This window comes from Anolis carolinensis, unplaced genomic scaffold, assembly GCF_035594765.1.
Source record: "Anolis carolinensis isolate JA03-04 unplaced genomic scaffold, rAnoCar3.1.pri scaffold_9, whole genome shotgun sequence".
NCBI lineage: Eukaryota > Metazoa > Chordata > Lepidosauria > Squamata > Dactyloidae > Anolis > Anolis carolinensis.
This window is the reverse complement of record NW_026943820.1, coordinates 6,660,494-6,684,363: the sequence shown is the minus strand read 5'-3', so window position 1 is coordinate 6,684,363 and position 23,870 is coordinate 6,660,494. Positions and strand designations below refer to the sequence as shown.

The 23,870-nt window shown below is 41.6% G+C and overlaps 1 protein-coding gene across 1 annotated transcript; it reads left to right on the top strand.

Annotated features, from left to right (window-relative positions):
- Nucleotides 1-54: 54 nt before the first annotated feature.
- cbln1 (cerebellin 1 precursor) lies at nucleotides 55-20,313 on the top strand. The gene is made up of 3 exons (XM_008120436.2): nucleotides 55-553; nucleotides 8,652-8,771; nucleotides 17,008-20,313. The coding sequence occupies exons 1-3, from the start codon at nucleotides 302-304 to the stop codon at nucleotides 17,203-17,205; spliced, it is 570 nt and encodes a 189-aa protein (XP_008118643.1). The 5' UTR covers nucleotides 55-301; the 3' UTR covers nucleotides 17,206-20,313.
- Nucleotides 20,314-23,870: the final 3,557 nt, after the last annotated feature.

Below are 23,870 nucleotides of genomic sequence, written 5' to 3'. Positions count from 1 at the left end.
GCGGAGAGGGGCGCGGCCAAGAGGAGGAGGCCGGCGCTGCGCCTTTTGTGCGCTCGGCGGCGGCCGGCTCGGAGGGTTTTTTGGCTGCGAAGCGGGCGCTGGATGGAGGTGTTTTCTTAACGGGCCTTCCCGGGACCTGCCCCTCCCTCTTCCTCCTCCTCCTTCCTCGCAATGCCTGCCCAGGCGCCGCCGCGGGTTCCGGACCGTCGAGGGGAACCATTACCAGCGCCATAGGATCCGGACGGCGAGGCGGAGGAAGCGCGGATCTGTCGGCGAGGGAGAGAGAGCCACGGCGGCGAGGATGATGCTGCTGGCGCTGGAGCTGCTGGCCTTGGCGGGGCTGGTGGGCGGGCAGAACGAGACCGAGCCCATCATCCTGGAGGGAAAGTGCCTGGTCGTGTGCGACTCCAACCCGGCCTCGGACCCCACCGGCACCGCGCTCGGCATCTCCGTCCGCTCCGGGAGCGCCAAGGTGGCCTTCTCCGCCATCCGCAGCACCAACCACGAGCCTTCCGAGATGAGCAACCGCACCATGATCATCTACTTCGACCAGGTAGGGGCGTCTTGCCACTCTGATTCCCCGAAGAAAGGTCGCACCCACCCCAACGCAGCCCTGGCTCCAACCCTGGATCCATAACGACACCGTATCAATCCAGAATGGGGAGAAATGCCTCACTCAGCAACAGTACTGTATGTGGGCATGCTTTGTGGGGCGTCTTTTGCCTCTGATTCCCCAAAGAAAGATCGCACCCACTCCCTTGTAGCCCTGGCTTCTAGCTGTATCAATAATTTCCCATTTGTATGTCTTGCGGGCCGTCTTTTGTCTCTGATTCACCGAGGAAAGGTCTCACCCACCCCTTTGTAGCCCTAGCTCCTAGCTGTATCAATAATTCCCCATGTGTAAACTTTACGGGGCATGTTTCGCCTCTGATTCCCCAAAGAAAGGTCTCACCCACTCCTCTGCAGCCCTGGCTCCAACCCTGGATCCATAACAACACCGTATCAATCCAGAATGGGGAGAAATGCCTCACTCAGTAACAGTACTGTATGTAGGCATGCTTTGTGGGGCGTCTTTTGCCTCTGATTCCCCAAAGAAAGGTCTCACCCACCCCTTTGTAGCCCTAGCTCCTAGCTGTATCAATAATTCCCCATGTGTAAACTTTACGGGGCATGTTTCGCCTCTGATTCCCCAAAGAAAGGTCTCACCCACTCCTCTGCAGCCCTGGCTCCAACCCTGGATCCATAACAACACCGTATCAATCCAGAATGGGGAGAAATGCCTCACTCAGTAACAGTACTGTATGTGGGTATGCTTTGTGGGGCATCTTTTGCCTCTGATTCCCCAAAGAAAGGTCTCACCCACCCCTTTGTAGCCTTGGCTCCTAGCTGTATCAATAATTCCCCATGTGTGTGCCTTGTGAGGCTTCTTTCGCCTCCGATTCCCCGAAGAAAGGTCTCACCCACCCCTTTGTAGCCCTGGCTCCTAGTTGTATCAATAATTCCCCGTGTGTACACCTTGCGGGGCATCTTTTGCCTCTGATTCCTCAAAGAAAGGTCTCACTCTCACCCACACCTCTGCAGCCCTGGCTCCATAAGAACACCATATCTATCCGGAATGGGGGACCATGGCTCACTCGATAGTTGTACTGTATGTGTTTATGCTTTACGGGGTGTCTTTTGCCTCTGATTCCCCAAAGAAAGGTCTCACCCACCCCTTTGTAGCCCTGGCTCCTAGTTGTATCAATAATTCCCCATGTGTATGCCTTGCGGGGCATCTTTTGCCTCTGATTCCTCAAAGAAAGGTCTCACTCTCACCCACACCTCTGCAGCCCTGGCTCCAAAAGGGATCCATAAGAACACCATATCTATCCGGAATGGGGGACCATGGCTCACTCGATAGCAGTACTGTATGTGTTTATGCTTTATGGCGTGTCTTTTGCCTCTGATTCCCCAAGGAAAGGTCTCACCCACACTTTTGCAGCCCTGGCTCCTAGCTGTATCAGTATTTCCCCGTATGTACGCCTTGCGGGGTGTCTTTTGCCTCTGATTCCCCAAAGAAAGGTCTCACCCACTCCCTTGTAGCCCTGGCTCCTAGCTGTATCAATATTTCCCCATGTTTATGCTTTGCGAGACGTCTTTTTCTTCTAATTCCCCAAAGAAGGGTCTCACCCACCCCAACGCAGCCCTGGCTCCTACTGTATCAATAATTCTCCATGTGTACACCTTGCGGGGCATCTTTTGCCTCTGATTCCCCAAAGAAAGGTCGCACCCACCCCTTTGTAGCCCTAGCTCCTAGTTATATCAATAATTCCCCGTGTTTATGCTTTGCGAGGCGTCTTTTGCCTCTGATTCCCCAAAGAAAGGTCGCACCCACACCTCTGCAGCCCTGGCTCCAAGGGGGATCCATAACAACACCGTATCAATCCAGAATGGGGGACAATGCCTCACTCGATAGCAGTACTGTCTGTGTTTATGCTTTACGGGGTGTCTTTTGCCTCTGATTCCCCAAGGAAAGGTCTCACCCACCCCTTTGCAGCCCTGGCTCCTAGCTGTATCAATAATTCCCCATGTGTATGCCTTGTGGGACATCTTTCGCCTCTGATTCCCCAAAGAAAGGTCTCACCCACCCCAACGCAGCCCTGGCTCCTAGCTGTATCAATAATTCCCCATGTGTATGCCTTGTGGGACATCTTTCGCCTCTGATTCCCCAAAGAAAGGTCTCACCCACTCCCTTGTAGCCCTGGCTCCTAGCTGTATCAATAATTCCTCGCGTGTACACCTTGCTGGGCATCTTTTGCCTCTGATTCCCCAAAGAAAGGTCGCACCCACCTCTTTGTAGCCCTTTTTCCAAGGGTTATCCATAAGATTACCATATCAGTCCATAATGGGGACATAATGTAGCAGTAGGTGTGTATGTCTTGCGGGATGTCTTTCACCTCTGATTCCCCAAAGAAAGGTCACACCCACACTTCTGCAGCTCTGGCTCCAAGCGGGATCAATAAAATCACTGTATCAATCCGGAATGTGGGGCACCTGACTCGATAGCAGTATGTGTGTATACTTTGTGGGGTGTTTTTCACCTCTGATTCCCCGAAGAAAGGTCGCACCCACCCCTTTCCAGAGGGGATGATGCATGCCCTGATAGCAGTAGGTGTGTAAAAGATCTTGGAGTCCTCATGGACAACAAGTTAAACATATATTGTAAGCCGCCCTGAGTCCCCGTATTGGGTGAGAAGGGCGGGGTAATAAATAAATAAACATGAGCCAACAATGTCATGTGGCGGCTAAAAAAAATCCAATGGGATTTTGGCCTGCTTTAATAGGAGTCTTTATTTATCTATTATTTATTTACTTCATTTATATCCCACTCTTCTCACCCCGCAGGGGACTCAAAGGCACCAATCTTGGCACCAATTCACTGCCACCAAATCAAACATAACCTAAAATCACTAGAAACAATTAACATATAAATGCAATTTAAAATCATTAAAACATTAAAAACAGCATCTAAATAAATGCTACCAGGATAAATGCAAAACACTGGCTGCAAACTATAGGAAAGGAGATTTCCCCTGAACGTTAGGAAGAACTTCCTCACTGTGAGAGCTGTTCAGCAGTGGAACTCTCTGCCCTGGAGTGTGGTGGCGGCTTTAAAACAAAGGCTGGATGGCCATCTGTCAGGGGTGCTTTGAATGCCATTTTCCCGCTTCTTGGCAGAATGGCCTATGAGGTCTCTTCCAACTCTAGGATTCTATGATTCTAAGATCATCTCAGGGATTGGGTTGTTGTGAGTTTTCTGAGCTCTCTGTCCATGTTCCAGAAGCATTCTCTCCTGACGTTTCACCCACATCTATGGCAGGCATCCTCGGAGGTTGTGAGGTATATTGCAAAAACTCAGCAAGGATGTTTTCTATATCTATGGAAGGTCCAGGGTGGGAGAAATGACTCTTGTTAGTTGGAGACCAGTGTGAATGTTGTAATTAATCACCTTGATTAGCATTAATGGCCCTGCAAGCTTCATTCCTGCCTGGGGGAATCCTTTGTTCGGAGGTGTTAGCTCCCCATGACTGAGAATAATAGATTTGGGGGGTTTGTTGGAAACTAGGCAAGGGGTTTATATATCTGTGGAATGAAAGAACTCTTATCTGTTGGAGGCAAGTGTGAATGTTGCAATTGGCCAGCTTGGTTAGCATTGAATAGCTCTGAATAGGGATTCATTCTATGCCATCCTTGGGTGGGGTGGGAGGGATCTTCACCTGCTTCAAGTGGCCACTCTACCCAGAATGGAAACAACCCACATTCTACAGGATGCTGAGATTTATTTTCTAGTCTCACAAAACCTCTCGCCACATTCCCTTACATCCATCAGCATAATAATAATAATAATAATAATAATAATAATAATAATAATAATAATAATAAGTATTATTATTGTGAGGTATATTGCATCTCCCCGAAGGGACTCGGAGCGGCTCACACGGGGACATGCACAACTAAACTGTGTTCATTCCACAATGTAGACAGAGAAACACCCTTCGCCAAGGCATATATAAGCTGCCTTCTATTGAGTGAAATTAAATCTATTAAATCCAGTGATATTGGCCATGACTAGTAGTGGCTTTGGAAGTTTCAGACAGGGATCATCACCATCATCATCATCCTTCTATTCTTCCAAAACTGTGACCCAAATCATTCTTCCATAACTCCTCCTGTCTTTTCCTAACCTCCTTAAATCCAAATCTTCTCATCCTAACTATCTTTCCAAAACCTCCTTAATTGTAATCCATTTTTTCCTTGATTTCTCTCATCATAATCTCCTAATCCCCAATATCTTTCTCAAACTTCCTTTATCTTAAGCTCTTGATCCATTTTTTCCTTAATTTCCCTCATTTTACACCTCCTAATCCCCACTATTTTTCTCTAGCCTCCCTCATCCAAGCCTTCCTATCCTATATGTATTATTATTATTTATTTATTTTATTTTTAAAGTGAAGTATAATACATTGAAAGTGGTGGAACAATATATCAATAGGAAAGTAAGGAAGTGTCTGAGAGGAAAGCAATCATAGAAATATATAGGGGTATAAACATGAAGAAAAAAATAAAAAAAATATTATTATTATTATTATTATTATTATTATTAATATATATTGTTGAAGGCTTTCGTTGCTGGAATCACTGAGTCGCTGTGAGTATTCCGTGCTGTATGGCCATGTTCCAGAAGCATGCCCTCCTGACGTTTTGCTCACAACTATGGCAGGCATTCTCAGAGATTGTGGGGTATATTGGAAACTAGGCAAGTGGGGTATATATGTATGTATAATGTTCAGGTGGGGAGAAAGAACTCTTGTCTGCTTGAGGTTTATATACCCAACAAAGGATTGACCCAGGCAGGAAGCAGCCAGGCTTTGAAGCTAACACCTCCCAACAAAAGATTCTCCCTGGCAGGAAGAAGCCAGGCTTTGAAGCTAACACTTCCCAACAAAGGATTCTCCCTTGCAGGAAGCAGCCAGGTTTTGAAGCTAACACCTCCCAACAAAGGATTCTCCCTGGCAGGAAGCAGCCAGGCTTTGAAGCTAACACCTCCCAACAAAGGATTCTCCCTGGCAGGAAGAAGCCAGGCTTTGAAGCTAACACCTCCCAACAAAAGATTCCCCCAGGCAGGAAGAAGCCAGGCTTTGAAGCTAACACCTCCCAACAAAAGATTCTCCCTGGCAGGAAGCAGCCAGGCTTTGAAGCTAACACCTCCCAACAAAGGATTCTCCCTGGCAGGAAGAAGCCAGGCATTGAAGCTAACACCTCCCAACAAAGGATTCTCCCTGGCAGGAAGAAGCCAGGCTTTGAAGCTAACACCTCCCAACAAGGGATTCTCCCTGGCAGGAAGCAGCCAGGCTTTGAAGCTAACACCTCCCAACAAAGGATTCTCCCTGGCAGGAAGAAGCCAGGCTTTGAAGCTAACACCTCCCAACAAAAGATTCTCCCTGGCAGGAAGCAGCCAGGCTTTGAAGCTAACACCTCCCAACAAAGGATTCTCCCTGGCAGGAAGAAGCCAGGCATTGAAGCTAACACCTCCCAACAAAGGATTCTCCCTGGCAGGAAGAAGCCAGGCTTTGAAGCTAACACCTCCCAACAAGGGATTCTCCCTGGCAGGAAGCAGCCAGGCTTTGAAGCTAACACCTCCCAACAAAGGATTCTCCCTGGCAGGAAGCAGCCAGGTTTTGAAGCTGAAAGGCCATTTGATGCTAATCAAGGTGGCCAATGGCAACAGTCACACTTGCCTCAAGCAGACAAGAGTTTTTTCTCCTACATGAAACAATCAGGGCTAGCTAACACCTCCCAACGAAGGATTCCCCCAGGCAGGAAGCAGCCAGGCTTTAAAACTGCAAGGCCATTCAATGCAAATCATTGCAACATTCACACTTGCCTCAAAAAGACAAGAGTTCTTTCTCCCATCCTGGACCTTCCCCAGATATATAAACATCACTTGCCGAGTTTCCAATATTACCTCACAACCTCTGACGATGCCTGCCATAGATGTGGGCGAAATGTCAGGAGAGAATGCTTCTGGGAAACGGCCATACAGCCCAGAAAACTTACAGCAACCCACTTCTCATCCTTTCTTTCCTTAACCTGCCTTATTTTAACCTCTAATCCTATCTTTCCTTCACCTCTTTAGTCCAAACCTTCCCATCCTATCTATCTTTCCTTGTCCTGCTTCATCCAAGGACTCACAAAATTCGACTCTTCTTTTTTCCAAAACTGGGTTGTATATATTGTGGGAATATGCATGTTTCATAGGTATTGTTTTGTATCATTTTAAGAGGGATGAATCCAGTGTCCTCCAGTTGCATAAGGTAGTGATGCTTTTATGTTAAGCCCCTTTGATTCTCCTGCAAAAGAGATAAAACAGGGTGTAAATAAATATAATAATAACAGTGTTGTCGAAGGCTTTCATGGCTGGAATCACTTGGGTTGTTGTGCATTTTCTTAGCTGTATGGCCATGTTCTAGAAGCATTCTCTCCTGATGTTTCACCCACATCTATGGCAGGCATCCTGAGAGGTTGTGAGGTATGGAGAAACTGAGCAAGGAAGGTTCATAATAATAATAATAATAATAATAATAATAATAATAATAATAATAATAATAATAATAATAATACTGTCTTAAATAAATAAATCAACGCCCAGAAATCCTAACAGCTGGTAAACTGCGTTGTTGTGAGTTTTCTGGGCTGTATGACCATGTTCCAGAAGCATTCTCTCCTGACGTTTCACCCACATCTATGGCAGGCATCCTCAGAGGTTGTGAGTCTGTTAGAAAACTAAGCAAGGGAGGTTTATATATCTGTGGAAGATCCAAGGTGGGAGAAAGAACTCTTGTCTGTTTGAGGCGAGTGTGAATGTTTCAATGAATCACCTTGATTAGCATTGAAAAGCCTTGCAGCTTCAAAGCCTGGCTGATTCCTACCTGGGGGAATCCTTTGTTGGCTATATAAACCTCTATTTTCTTGTTTCCAACCTCTGAGGATGCCTGCCATAGAAGTGGATGAAACATCAGGAGCGAATAATAATAATAATAATAATAATAATAATAATAATAATAATAATAATAATAATAATAATAATCAGGACCTCAAGATTTAACTTCAGAAACTATGGCAGAAACCAGTGCAGGTGGTCCCGGTGGTGATCGGTGCATTGGGTTCCGTGCCAAAAGATCTCAGCCGGCATTTGGAAACAATAGACATTGACAAAATCACGATCTGCCAACTGCAAAAGGCCACCTTACTGGGATCTGCACGCATCATCCGAAAATACATCACACAGTCCTAGACACTTGGGAAGTGTTCGACTTGTGGCTTTGTGATACGAAATCCAGCATATCTATCTTGTTTGCTGTGTCATAATAAAATAATAATAATAATAATAATAATAATAATAATGGAAACAATAGACATTGACAAAATCACGATCTACCAACTGCAAAAGGCCACCCTACTGGGATCTGCACGCATCATCCAAAAATACATCACAGAGTCCTAGACACTTGGGAAGTGTTCGACTTGTGATTTTGTGATACGAAATCCAGCATATCTATCTTGTTTGCTGTGTCATAATAAAATAATAATAATAATAATAATAATAATAATAATAATAATAATAATAATAATAATAGTAAATTTATTTCTAGACCGCCCTCTCTTCCCAGAGGGACTCAAGGAGCTTAACATACATATAAATGGCAAACATTCAATGCCCCCATTTCTTCATTAATATCAAAAGTATAAAATGACAATAATATACACATTACAATAAAATTCCACATTACGAAACAATAAATTTAAACATGACAATCAGTAAACACATATTGCACAGAATGCTTCTGGAACATATTGTGGAAAGTCCAGGGTGGGAGAAAGAAAACTTGTCAGTTGGAGGCCAGTGTGAATGTTGTAATTAATCACCTTGATTAGCATTAATGGCCTTGCAAGCTTCATTCCTGCCTGGGGGAATCCTTTGTTTGGAGGTGTTAGCTCCCCCTGATTGATAATAATAGATTTGGGGACTCCGTTTCTCCTTTCTTCTCATTGCCCATATCCTTTAATCCATGCTTCTTACATTCTCCTTCTTTTTTTCCCATTCATTGCAGGTACTAGTGAATATTGGGCTGAATTTTGACTCCGAGCGCAGCACCTTCATCGCACCCCGGAAGGGCATCTACAGCTTTAATTTCCACGTGGTGAAGGTATACAACAGACAAACCATCCAGGTTAGAGATTTCTTATGCTTTGAGTCATGAACGTTGTGCAATTGAGAGCGAGAGAGATGCTGCAAGTGTGCATCTCATTCCAACTCTTGGGTGCAGCATTGAGATGACAGTCAGTCCTCTTGAATTTTGCAGAATATATTCCTGAATAAACACAGAGGCCTCTTGATTTTTTTTTCTTCTTGTGCTTATTTTTCAAAGCTTCTTTTCTTTTCTTTGTGTCCACATGCAACTTTCCTTAAGGCTCTTCCGACTGGGAACCAAATGACAAAAGCATGGCATTAGCGATTCATCTCTAAACAATTAAGATTTTTGGGAACTATCCAATTAAATTGTAGGACTCAAGGACAAGTGTGCTTTGATCAACGCTTGACCCCTAAAAGAGATGTCTCTGTGTCTTTGTTGCAAATTTGGCATTTAATTTGACCCCAAATAACCCAAATATGAAAAAATATCCCATGTCCCAAATTGCTGATATGTATAAAAGAGACCCTACATCCTCATAATAATAATAATAATAATAATAATAATAATAATAATAATAATGTGCCGTGCAAAAAGATCTCAGCCGGCATTTGGAAACAATAGACATTGACAAAATTACAATCTGTCAACTGCAAAAGGCCACCCTACTAGGATCTGCACACATCATCCGAAAATACATCACACAGTCCTAGACACTTGGGAAGTGTTCGACTTGTGATTTTGTGAAACAAAATCCAGCATATCTATCTTGTTTGCTGTGTCATACAATAAAATAATAATAATAATAATAATAATAATAATAATAATAATAATAATAATAATAATAATATGCCGTTCAAAAAGATCTCAGCCGGCATTTGGAAACAATAGACATTGACAAAATTACGATCTGCCAACTGCAAAAGGCCACCCTAATGGGATCTGCACGCATCATCCGAAAATACATCACACAGTCCTAGACACTTGGGAAGTGTTCGACTTGTGATTTTGTGAAACAAAATCCAGCATATCTATCTTGTTTGCTGTGTCATAATAAAATAATAATAATAATAATAATAATAATAATAATAATAATAATAATAATAATAATAATAATGTGCCGTGCAAAAAGAACTCAGCCGGCATTTGGAAACAATAGACATTGACAAAATTACAATCTGTCAACTGCAAAAGGCCACCCTACTAGGATCTGCACACATCATCCGAAAATACATCACACAGTCCTAGACACTTGGGAAGTGTTCGACTTGTGATTTTGTGAAACAAAATCCAGCATATCTATCTTGTTTGCTATGTCATACAATAAAATAATAATAATAATAATAATAATAATAATAATAATAATAATAATAATAATACAGTAGAGTCTCATTTATCCAACGTAAACGGGCCGGCAGAATGTTGGATAAGCGAATATGTTGGATAATAAGGAGGCATTAAGGAAAAGCCTATTAAACATCAAATTAGGTTATGATTTTGCAAATGAAGCACCAAAACATCATGTTAGACAACAAATTTGGCAGAAAAAGTAGTTCAATACGCAGTAATGCTATGTAGTAATTACTGTATTTATGAATTTAGCACCAAAATATCATGATATATTGAAAACATTGACTACAAAAATGCGTTGGATAATCCAGAACGTTGGATAAGCGAATGTTGGATAAGTGAGACTCTACTGTAATAATAATAATATGCCGTTCAAAAAGATCTCAGCCGGCATTTGGAAACAATAGACATTGACAAAATTACGATCTGTCAACTGCAAAAGGCCACCCTACTGGGATCTGCATGCATCATCCGAAAATACATCACACAGTCCTAGACACTTGGGAAGTGTTCGACTTTTGTGAAACGAAATCCAGCATATCTATCTTGTTTGCTGTGTCATACAATAAAATAATAATAATCATCATCTATATATATATAAAAGAGTGATGGCATCACGGCGACCCACAAAACAACAAAACTACAGGCACCCCAACCTCGAAATTTGACAACACAACCCCTCATCCACGCCTCTAGGTTGATACAACAAAAAGAAAAGAAAAATAAAGTCCTAATTAGAGAGAGAGGAATAATTGCTTTTATCCAATTGCTGCCAGTTAGAAGGCTAAGCTCCTCCAACTTGGTCTCCTAGCAACCCAATAAAAAATAATAAAAAACACTAAAAAATTAATACAATAAAATACTATAATAACAGAAAATAACTAAAAATAATACAAGAAAATAAAATAATAATAATAATAATAATAATAATAATAATAATAATAATAAACAGTCCTAGACACTTGGGAAGTGTTCGACTTGTGATTTTGTGAAACGAAATCCAGCATATTTATCTTGTTTGTTATTTCATACAATAAAATAATAATAATAATAATACACTTTATTTATATTCCGCTTTATCTCCCCAGAGGGACTCAGGGAGATAATAATAAATACATAATAATATTTATTATTAAATAAATAAATAAAATAAAATACTTTATTTTTCTATCTCGCCACCATCTCCCCCAAAACAGAAACAAAGTATAACAATTTAAAACACATATCAATAACTAAAAGCAATGAGGCAACAGTCAAATAAAGTATCAGTTAAAACATAACATGCAATAAAACATATAATGACCAAGCAAAATAAAATAATGATACAAACAAAGGAGAGAGATTATGGATGAAAGTTAGTAACTGCCATCCAAAGCATTGTTGTGAGCTATCTAGAGCACAATAGCACTTACCCAAGGACTAATAATAATAATAATAATAATAATAATAATAATAATAATAATAATAATAATAACAACAACAACAACAACAACAACAACAACAACAACAATAATAATAATACAGTAGAGTCTCACTTATCCAAGCCTCGCTTATCCAAGCCTCTGGATTATCCAAGCCATTTTTGTAGTCAATGTTTTCAATATATCGTGATATTTTGGTGCTAAATTCGTAAATACAGTCATTACAACATAACATTACTTTTTCTGTCAAATTTGTTGTATAACATGATGTTTTGGTGCTTAATTAGTAAAATCATAACCTAATTTGATGTTTAATAGGCTTTTCCTTAATCCCTCCTTATTATCCAAGATATTCGCTTATCCAAGCTTCTGCCGGCCCGTTTAGCTTGGATAAGTGAGACTCTACTGTAATAATAATAATAATAATAATAATAATAATAATAATAATAGCAACTTTATTTTTCTATCCCACCTCCATCTCCCCTCAGGGACTCAGAGCGGCTAACACAGGGCCAAGCCCAAAAAACAAATAATAATAAGTAAAATATATGTAAAAACAGCATCTTCATAGGATTGTAGCATGGGTTTGATACCTTAAGAAGTGAAGGCCTGTATATTTAATTTTTGAACTCCAAGGATGCCTTTTTCTTTCTTCCTTCTTCTTCTGTGTGGCTCTTACAATTGAGAAACAAGTGACAAGAGCCGACAAAAGCATGGCAGTTTATCCATAAGACACTTAAGCTTGATAGTCCGCCTTTTTCAGTATTAAATTCTATTTTTTTGTAAACTGCACAGTGTGCGTTGCCCATTTTTACTTATTATATACGCCTTGTATTATGCCCTATTTGTCGTCCTGTAACAAGGATTTAACCCGATCCAAATGGGAGTCCTTTGTCTACATTTAAGAGGTACTTGTTGTGATTCATTTCTCTCTTTAGTACCTTGTGATTGGAGGATGGGATTCGCCTTTGTACTGACGTTCTTCGATCCTTTCCTAGAAAAATCTCAATAAATCAGCCTGAGACTTTTTTTAATTTTTTTGGCTGAAAACCAGGTGTACATTCCAACAATCATAATAATATGTGTTGTCGAAGGCTTTCATGGCCGGAATCACTGGGTTGTTATGCATTTTCTGGACTGTCTGGCCATGTTCCCATAGCATTCTCTCCTGGAGATATATTCCTTCCTATGTCTAACTAAGACCTCCCCAGAAAATAAGACCTAGTAGACATTTTGCTGAATTGCTAAATATAAGGCCTCCCTCAAAAGTAAGACCTAGTAAAGTTTTTGTTTGGAAGCATGCAGGATCGGTAACTGTACATACCATAGATTGTTGTACATGGAAATAAAGGTAGTATCAAGAAGTAATAATAATAATAATAATAATAATAATAATAATAATAATATAACCTTATTCTTGTATCCCACCTCCATCTCCCAGAAGGGACAAGCCCAACAACAACATAAATTTACTTACCAGATATTAGAAATTGTCTAAAACACCTGGAGGTCCAAAAGTTGGGAACCACTGATTTAGACCTTTCTATTTTCAGATCTCACTGTCTGCTTTATTTTCTGTACCAATCAGGGTGTGTGCTTTAAACAAGAGTATAAACAATCTTAAAATCAAGCAGTACCATGAATCCAAGCTGGTGAGAACCTGAATCTGATTGCTTCATTTATCTTGTATTGATGAAAATACTCTGTGAATTTCTATACTAAATAGAAATTTAAAACAGTAATTTAAAAACAGTCTAGCAATAAAATATAATATAGAAATTCTTGAAAGAATTCACAGTTTGGTTATGCTGTTTTGTGATGACAACTACTGTACAATAGATAATACATTTTCATTTTTTAAAAATCCAACCATAAATGTGAATTCTTCTTTGTGGAAAAATAAGACATGCCCTGAAAATAAGACCTAGCGCCTCTTTGGGAGCAAAAATTAATATAAGACACTGTCTTATTTTCGGGGAAACAAGGTATATACACGCAATGTACCGCAAGCCATAATTCAGTCTTTGTTATTGACAGTTGTGATGGCCTTAAATTTAGGGTTAGGTCCCTCGACTAAAGAGATTGAAAGGAGAGTGAAAGGGAAACGCTCTCTATCTAGACTTTGTTGACAGCTAATTTTTGGAGTTATAGGGAAGCTAAACATTTAGGATAGGGCTGCAATGTTTCGCGAAGACCTATTGCTCTCCCAATATGGTCACGGCTGATATGGTATATATGAATAGAAGTATTAATTGCTACAGCAGATGGGAGGTTGATCTTCCCCTCTGCGTACATCTGTAGTTTCTGGCAGTGCCGTTATTTGCTGCAGATGCTCTCCAAAGGAGCTGGATATCCCCCGTCTCCCTAGACAGGTAGAAAGCTGGTGCTCTCTAGGTCACATCTGGGCTTGGTCGGGTTTGCGGATTCACAAAGCGAGATGCGGCCCCTCCCCGCGCACTTCAGAGATGCTGGCTGGGGCGCCGGTGCTTTTATCCCCCTTGTTTTCCCTTTGAGCTTGAGCAAAAAGCGGGGACGGCGGAGGCTGTCGACTATCTCTCCTGAAGGACGAACAAGACAAAAGGGTGGCACCCAACACAACAGAGTCGGATCCTGATACTGAACCGTCTTTCCTAGGAATAATCTTGCGATGATATTTCTTGGTGCAGTTCTCCCCATTCTGCCGTATTATTCCCCTAGGTGCTTCTCCCAAGGCTATCCTGATTTTTTATTTCCCTTTTCTCATTTTTTACTGCTCTTCTCCATTATTATTATTTTATTATGACACGGCAAACAAGATAGATATGCTGGATTTCGTATCACAAAATCACAAGTCGAACACTTCCCAAGCGTTTAGGACTGTGTGATGTATTTTCGGATGATGCGCGCAGATCCCAGTCGAGTGGCCTTTTGCAGTTGGCAGATCGTAATTTTGTCAATGCCTATTGTTTCCAAATGCCGGCTGAGATCTTTTGGCACGGCACCCAGTGTGCCCATCACCACCGGGACCACCTGCACTGGTTTCTGCCAGAGTCAATGTCTATTGTTTCCATTATTATTATTATTATTATTATTATTATTATTATTATTATTATTATTATTATTATTATATTATTATTATTATTATTATTATTATTATTATTATTGTTGTTGTATGACACAGCAAACAAGATAGATATGCTGGATTTCGTATCACAAAATCACAAGTTGAACACTTCCCAAGCATCTAGGACTGTGTGATGTATTTTCGGATGATGCGTGCAGATTCCAGTAGGGTGGCCTTTTGCAGTTGGCAGATCGTGATTTTGTCAATGTCTATTGTTTCCATTATTATTATTATTATTATTATTATTATTATTATTATTATTATTATATTATTGTTGTTGTTGTTGTTGTATGACACAGCAAACAAGACAGATATGCTGGATTTCGTATCACAAAATCACAAGTTGAACACTTCCCAAGTGTCTAGGACTCTGTGATGTATTTTCGGATGATGCGCGCAGATCCCAGTAGGGTGGCCTTTTACAGTTGGCAGATCGTAATTTTGTCAATGTCTATTGTTTCCAAATGCTGGCTGAGATCTTTTGGCACAGCACCCAATGTGCACATCACCACCGAGACCACCTGCACTGGTTTCTGCCAGAGTCTTATTATTATTATTATTATTATTATTATTATTATTATTATTATTATTAAACCACTCTGAGTCCCCTGAGGAGATAGTAAAGGTAAAGGTTTCCCCTGACATTAAGTCCAGTCGTGGCCGACTCTGGGGGTTGGTGCTCATCTCCATTTCTAAGCCGAAGAGCCGGCATTGTCCGTAGAAACCTCCAAGGTCATGTGGCCAATGGCATGACTACATGGTGCACTGTTACATTCCTGCTGGAGCGGTACCTATTGATCTATTCACACTGGCATATTTTCGAACTGCTAGGTTAGCAGGAGCTGGAGCTAACAGCGGGTGCTCACTCTGCTCCCTGGATTCGAATCTGCAACCTTTGGATCAGCAAGGTCAGCAGCTCAGCGGTATAATAATAATAATAACAATAATAACAATATTAATATTAATAACTCAGCTGCTATCAGGACCTCAAGATTGAACTTCAAAGACTCTGGCAGAAACCAGTACAGGTGGTCCCGGTGGTGATTGGGTGCCGTGCCAAAAGATCTCAGCCAGCATTTGGAAACAATAGACATTGACAAAATTATGATCTGCCAACTGCAATAGGCCACCCTACTGGGATCTACACGCATCATCCGAAAATACATCCCACAGACCTAGACGCTTGGGAAGTGTTCGACTTGTGATTTTGTGATACGAAATCCAGCATATCTATCTTGTTTGCTGTGTCATAATAAAATAAGAATAATAATAATAACAACAACAACTGCAAAAAGGCCACCCTACTGAGATCTGCACGCATCATCCAAAAATACGTCACACAGTCCTAGACACTTGGGAAGTGTTTGACTTGTGATTTTGTGATATGAAATCCAGCATGTCTATCTTGTTTGCTGTGTCATACATTATAATAATAATAATAATAATAATAATAATAATAATAATAATAATAATAATAATAATAAATCACACAGTCCTAGACACTTGGCAAGTGTTTGACTTGTGATTTTGTGATATGAAATCCAGCATGTCTATCTTGTTTGCTGTGTGATACAATAAAATAATGATAATAATAATAACAACTGCAAAAGGCCACCCTACTGAGATCTGCACGCATCATCCAAAAATACGTCACACAGTCCTAGACACTTGGCAAGTGTTCGACTTGTGATTTTGTGATATGAAATCCAGCATGTCTATCTTGTTTGCTGTGTCATACAATAAAATAATAATAATAATAATATAGTGGCAATAATAATAATAATAATCTTTATATACTGCCCTATCTCCTCAAGGGACTCAGGGTGGTTTCCAACATAACAAAAAACCATACAATAACCTTAACCTTCTGCGCCACAAAGGCTCCTGTTTGCTTGTCTACTCAGAAGATTTTGATTTTGTTGGCTTGGGTTGCTATCTGCTGTATGATTTCCTAAGAACAGGAGCCTCCGGTGGCCTAGGGGATAAAAGCCTTGTGACTTGAAGGTTGGGTTGCTGAGCTGAAGGTTGCCAGGTTCGAATCCCACCTGGGGAGAGCGCGGATGAGCTCCCTCTATCAGCTCCAGCTCCATGTGGGGACATGAGAGAAACCTCCCACAAGGATGGTAAAACATCAAAAACATCTGGGCGTCCCCTGGGCAATGTCCTTGCAGACAGCCAATTCTCTCACTCCAGAAGCAACTCCGGTTGCTCCTGACACACACAAAAAAATCCTAGGAGCAAGGACCGCACCCGGGCAATGCAGTTGCCTTTTATTTGCCTTTTATTTGACAGGGGAGGCTTCCCATTCAAAGAGGCTCAACCTCCTTGGCTTCCCTATTGTTTTGTTGCCATTGACATTGCCATTGAGTTCTGCTTTGTTCTCTCTCTGTTTCTCTCTCAGGTGAGCCTGATGCTGAACGGGTGGCCTGTGATTTCGGCCTTCGCTGGGGACCAAGACGTCACCCGGGAAGCCGCCAGCAACGGAGTCTTGATCCAGATGGAGAAAGGAGACCGAGCCTATTTAAAACTGGAGCGAGGAAACTTAATGGGAGGATGGAAATATTCCACCTTCTCCGGATTTCTAGTATTCCCTCTTTAAATAACTTGCCTGCTGGATGAAGGGGGGGAAAAGGGGCTTCGGGAAAGATTTTCTTGGAGAGACACAGCTTTGGACCTCCTTTGGATCATGTCTACATATTACAGAAGTTAAATCCTTACTTAGGTTTGTGTACATTGCTTGGAAGAGCGTTACGAGAAGAAGAAGATGCTTGAATTCGCCATCCTGCGACCACGTTTTTTTATTTTGCTGCTTCTCCGTTTCGAACTGAATTCGTTATCTCTCCCTTTAACCAATTTATTCTAACCTTTGCCAACACCTGTATGTTTTCTACTTTGCACTATCCCTTTGTGACCTAATTTGTTTTTAGCATCTTCATATATATTTTTTTTACTCTTTCCCTGAGTTGAATGGATTTTTGGATAGGTGGGCGCCATGGCGAGAGAGAAACAGAGACGTGCAATGCAAACCACGCTGTATGCTAACCAAGCAAACAGGAAAAAAAATATATAAATAGAAATATATACACATCGACATGAACTATTATAGCCAAATCCTGATTTTCACTATTTCTATGTAAATCTGAGTGATTGTGGAATTTACAGGCTGCTTAATGTTTTGATGCTTTCCTTTTGGGTTATTATTATGACAATTTATTATTTTTTTGCTCTCGTAATTGTGGCCCAACTTACATGCCAGAAAGTATATGGATCTTTGCCTCATTACTCTGTAAGATAAGATGTGAATATGAAAAAAAGGATTAATTTTGGATTTTGTTGACAACATGTTTAAATGGGGTTTTTGAATTGTTTATTTCAGGGTTTCTGTTGATTGCTTTAGATGAGAAATTTGGTGCAATCTTATTCAGCCTTAGAAGGAGGAAAGTAGAAGGTGCAAAAAAACAAAAGGAAAGGGGGGAATATACGAGGGTTGAATGAAAAGTAATGCCTCCACCTTCGTAACACCTCAACGGATGGTAGTGCTGGTATGTGACAGGTACTGGCTTGTTCAGTAGACTCTCCTCTACAGTTCCATTTGGCGGGAAGACTTAGCATTGAACGGTTGTGTTGTTAAAGTGCGAAGTATGGAACCCTACAAGGACGGTTCCATTTGGCGGGAAGCCTTAGCATTGAACGGTTGTGTTGTTAAAGTGCTAAGTATGGAACCCTGTGCAAATGGTTCCATTTGGCGGGAAGCCTTAGCATTGAACGGTTGTGTTGTGAAAGTGCGAAGTATAGAACCCTACAAGGACGGTTCCATTTGGCGGGAAGCCTTAGCATTGAACGGTTGTGTTGTTAAAGTGCTAAGTATGGAACCCTACAAGGACGGTTCCATTTGGCGGGAAGCCTTAGCATTGAACGGTTGTGTTGTTAAAGTGCGAAGTATAGAACCCTACAAGGACGGTTCCATTTGGCGGGAAGCCTTAGCATTGGACAGTTGTGTTGTTAAAGTGCGAAGTATGGAACCCTACAAGGACGGTTCCATTTGGCGGGAAGCCTTAGCATTAAACGGTTGTGTTGTTAAAGTGCGAAGTATGGAACCCTACAAGGACGGTTCCATTTGGCGGGAAGCCTTAGCATTGAACGGTTGTGTTGTTAAAGTGCGAAGTATGGAACCCTACAAGGACGGTTCCATTTGGCGGGAAGCCTTAGCATTGAACGGTTGTGTTGTTAAAGTGCGAAGTATAGAACCCTACAAGGACGGTTCCATTTGGCGGGAAGCCTTAGCATTGAACGGTTGTGTTGTTAAAGTGCGAAGTATAGAACCCTACAAGGACGGTTTCATTTGGCGGGAAGACTTAGCATTGGACAGTTGTGTTGTTAAAGTGCGAAGTATAGAACCCTACAAGGACGGTTCCATTTGGCGGGAAGCCTTAGCATTGGACAGTTGTGTTGTTAAAGTGTGAAGTATGGAACCCTACATGGACGGTTCCATTTGGCGGGAAGCCTTAGCATTGAATTGTTGTATTGTTAAAGTGCGAAGTATGGAACCCTGCGCAGATGGTCGGTCAATGCAACTTAAGCAACATGCAGTCACTGAATTCTTGACAGCAGAAGGTGTCATCCCAAAGGAGATTAATCAGAGAATGTAAGCTGTTTATGGGGATTGTGGTGATGTGAGTACTGTGCATCATTGGGCAAGTAAGTTTGAAGATGTTGAGGTGGGAACATCTGACTTGCATGACAAGCAAAGAGTTGGATGTCCTGTGACAGCAACCACCGAGTTGCACAAGCAAAAGGTTGACAGACTGATTCAGGATGATTGTCGTATCGCTCAGAGAGAAATTTCAAGCATAATCGGCATTTCACAAGAACGTGTGGGTCACATTATTGCTTTGCTTGGTTTTGGAAGATCTGTGAGACGTTGGTTGCGGAAACAGTGTCGACTTCTTCTGTGACGTCTTCAGAAAACTTGTTCATCGTTGGCAGAAATGTATCCAATTGTCTGGTGATTATGTGGAAGAGTGAATAGTGGTCGTTAAGGAGCACAATCTAAGGATTATTTCTGTAATTGATTTATTAAAATATTCCCATCCAAACCCAAGTAACGAAGGTGGAGGCATTACTTTTCATTCAGCCCTCGTGTATATATATCTCTCTCTACTTTTTTGTTGCAGGTTGCATTTGGTTCTGACTGTGATAATGCAAGAAGGGAAAAACAAAGACTTCGGCCGCAGGTACCTAAGGCTAGAAAACAGTCCTTTTCCTCAGGTTCTTTTCTTCTGAACTGTTTTCCAAAAAAAGGCAGCCAACGTGGGTTGTGTAACTATATCAGCATCTGCAAACGTCCCCTCGATTGGATAATTTGGGATGCCATTCCAATGGTTAGAGAGGGAACGCAAACACACAATTTCCCCCTGCTTTGGCATTGTATATCTCTCAATTCAATCAGATTTTATATATCTGTCTTACTCAAAAGAGAGAGGGGGAAATAACACCTTGATGATGTTATTATGCCTACAATGCTAGCCTTATAATTTGCCAGGATTTTTCTTTTTTGCTGACCGTCTTTCGAAAGATGTAAATGCTATAATTTTTGCAGCACTCTAAAGAGAATAACTACTTTTATTATCAAGGTACGAGTTAAAAAAAATACTTTTGATTGTAATCAAAACATAATGTGAAATAAAAACCAGTGGAATAAACAAGACTGTGTTGTCGAAGGCTTTCATGGCCGGAATCACCGGGTTGATGTGAGTTTTTGGGGCTGTATGGCTTTGTTCCAGAAGCATTCTCTCCTGACGTTTCTCCCACATCTATGGCCGGCATCCTCAGAGGTTGTGAGGTCTGTTGGAAACTAGGCAAATGGGGTTTATATATCTGTGGAATGATGTCCAGGGTGGGAGAAAGAACTCTTGTCTGTTGTGGGCAAGTGTGAATGTTGCCATTGGCCACCTTGATTAACATTGAATAGCCTTGCAGCTTCAAAGCCTGGCTGCTTCCTGCCTGAGGGAATCCTTTGCTGGGAGGTGTTAGCTGGCCCTGATTTGTTTCATGTGGGGAAAAGAACTCTTGTCTGTTGGTGGTGAGAATGTTGCCATTGGTCACCTTGATTAGCACTGAATGGCCTTGCAGCTTCAAAGCCTCGCTGCTTCCTGCCTGGGGGAATCCTTTATTGGGAGGTGTTAGCTGGCCCTGATTGTTTCATGTGGGAGAAAGAACTCTTGTCTGTTGGAAGCAAGTGAGAATGTTGCCATTGGCCAACTTGATTAGCACTGAATGGCCTTGCAGCTTCAAAGCCTCGCTGCTTCCTGCCTGGGGGAATCCTTTATTGGGAGGTGTTAGCTGGCCCTGATTGTTTCATGTGGGAGAAAGAACTCTTGTCTGTTGGAAGCAAGTGAGAATGTTGCCATTGGCCAACTTGATTAGCACTGAATGGCCTTGCAGCTTCAAAGCCTCGCTGCTTCCTGCCTGGGGGAATCCTTTATTGGGAGGTGTTAGCTGGCCCTGATTGTTTCATGTGGGAGAAAGAACTCTTGTCTGTTGGAAGCAAGTGAGAATGTTGCCATTGGCCACCTTGATTAGCATTGAAGGGCCTTGCAGCTTCAAAGCCTGACTGCTTCCTGCCTGGGGGGAATCCTTTGTTGGGAGGTGTTAACTGGTCCTGATTGTTTCCCCTATTTTCTGAGTGTTGTTCTTTCTTGGATATCTCAGAGAGTGGAGAGTGATCTAAGCAGGCCTCGTTCTCTGGCTCTCCCCCTTCCCTTTAATTTTTGTAGTTTGTGTTTGGTTCCAAGATGGATACAGATCAGAACTGGAATTTAATTACATGCCTATAAATCAAAACAATCACTGGACGTAAAGAGCCAATTTCTCAATGTGTAACCATAATGCGGTAGTGGCTGCTAGACAGTTAACATGGGATAGTTTTCTCTCTTTTGCTTCTTCCAAACCTGGGTTCCAAGAAAGAATTTAATTAGCTCCTAGGGGGGCAGTTAATTCAAGCTTAATAAGCAATGTGTTGTTTTATGGTCGATGTCCCCCCCCCCCCACTCCACGCGATCGGCGGAGGGGGGACATGTGCATCCTTGTTCATAATTTCACATAGCAAATGGAGATGCCAATGTGTTTTTTGCAAAGCCTTTGGGAGAACGGGCAGAAAAAGTAGGAAAAGCAGGTGCTTTGGGTTGGCTGGCTGTCAGGGGAAACTTTAATGCCAAGAAGACAGGAGATCTGGCTCCATTCTTAGGGCAAGTGGCAAAGAATTCTGGATCTAGAACACTTTAAATTAGGGTAAAGGTAAAGGTTTTTCCCCTGACATTAAGTCTAATCGAGTCTGAAGCTTGGTGCTCATCTCCATTTCTAAGCCGAAGAGCCGGCATTGTCCGCAGACACCTCCAAGGTCATGTGGCCATTGGCATGACTGCATGGAGTGCTGTTACTTTCCTGCAGAAGTGGTACCTATTGATATACTCACATTTGAACAATTGGAACAGCTTCTTTGAAAGAACAGAAGGAGTGCAAATTTAGGAAAACACAAGGAAATTCCATACACTGGTTACAGAACCCCCTTGGATACCAAAATCCGGGGATATTCTAATAATAATAACAACAACAACAACAACAACAACAACATGCCCTGGCAGAATATGTAAAGCAAAGTGAAAAACCTGCTTTGATTGAAGTCAAAAATCAGAAACTCCTCAAAGCACAGCAGACAAAGAATCAGTACAAGAAAACCGCACTACAAACTACAGCTGACAGCTGGCACAACAAAACATTGCATGGAAAGTTCTTTAACAAAATTGAAGGAAAAGCTGATAAGGAGAAGACCTGGCTCTGGCTCATGAATGGGACCCTGAAGAAGGAGACAGAAGGCCTGATCCTTGCAGCCCAGGAGCAAGACATCAGGACAAAGGCAATTAAGGCCAAGATCGAAAAATCAGCTGATGACCCAAAATGCAGACTGTGCAAGGAAACCGACGAAACCATTGACCATATTATCCTCAGCTGCTGTAATAAAATCACACAGACAGACTACGAACAGAGGCACAACTATGTGGCCCAAATAATTCATTGGAACGTATGCCTCAAGTACCACCTCCCAGCAGCAAAGAACTGGTGGGATCACAAACCTGCAAAAGTAATGGAAAATGAGCATGCAAAGATACTGTGGGACTTCTGAATCCAGACTGACAAAGTTCTGGAACACAACACACCAGACATCACAGTTGTGGAAAAGAAAAAGGTTTGGATCATTGATGTTGCCATCCCAGGTGACAGTCGCATTGACGAAAAACAACAGGAAAAACTCAGCCGCTATCAGGACCTCAAGATTGAACTTCAAAGACTCTGGTAGAAACCAGTGCAGGTGGTGATGGGCAGACTGGGTGCCGTGCCAAGAGATCTCAACCTGCATTTGGAAACAATAGATATTGACAAAATTACAATCTGCCAACTGCAAAAGGCCACCCTACTGGGATCTGCACACATCATCCGAAAATACATCATACAGTCCTAGACACTTGGGAAGTGTTAGACTTGTGATTTTGTGATACGAAATCCAGCATATCTATCTTGTTTGCTGTGTCATAATATAATAATAATAATAATAATAATAATAATAATAATAATAATAATAACAACAACAACAACAACAACAACAACAACAACAACAACAACTTCTTTATTTATACCCCGCCACCATCTCCCCGCAGGGACTCGGGGCAGCTTACAACGAGGATATGACAACAACATAGCATACAATGCACACAATCAACTAAAACAATGAGATTTAAAAACAATGCAGTACAAGAAAAAAACAACATAATAGTTACATATTCTACCAATCTTAGAATCTAGTACTTCCTTGTGTCTAAACACAAACAATGGGAAGAATAATGGACAAAACCATTGCTTTCAAGGCTAATTTCAACTCTGTCCTCTTTTATTTAAGAGGGGATGAAAGCTAAGCAGTAGCCTGACCATGTACCTTGCTTCGTCCTTTCTATTTTATACACAATAGATATGAATGCCATGAGTATAATTGTATAGGATGAAAGGGACTTGAATCTTGTTCGATTTGGAAATTCCGGAAGGCTCATGGACCTTTCCATAGGCTGCTCTTCTTTGGAAATTGATTCAAAGTCCCTCCTGCTTTTGTGTGTAGTTTGCCTTCTAGTCGCCTGTGGACCCTATGAATTTCCTAGGGCTTTCAGGGGTGATTTAACCACTTCCTTCCTCTTAAAGAGAGCCCAGAACACCTCG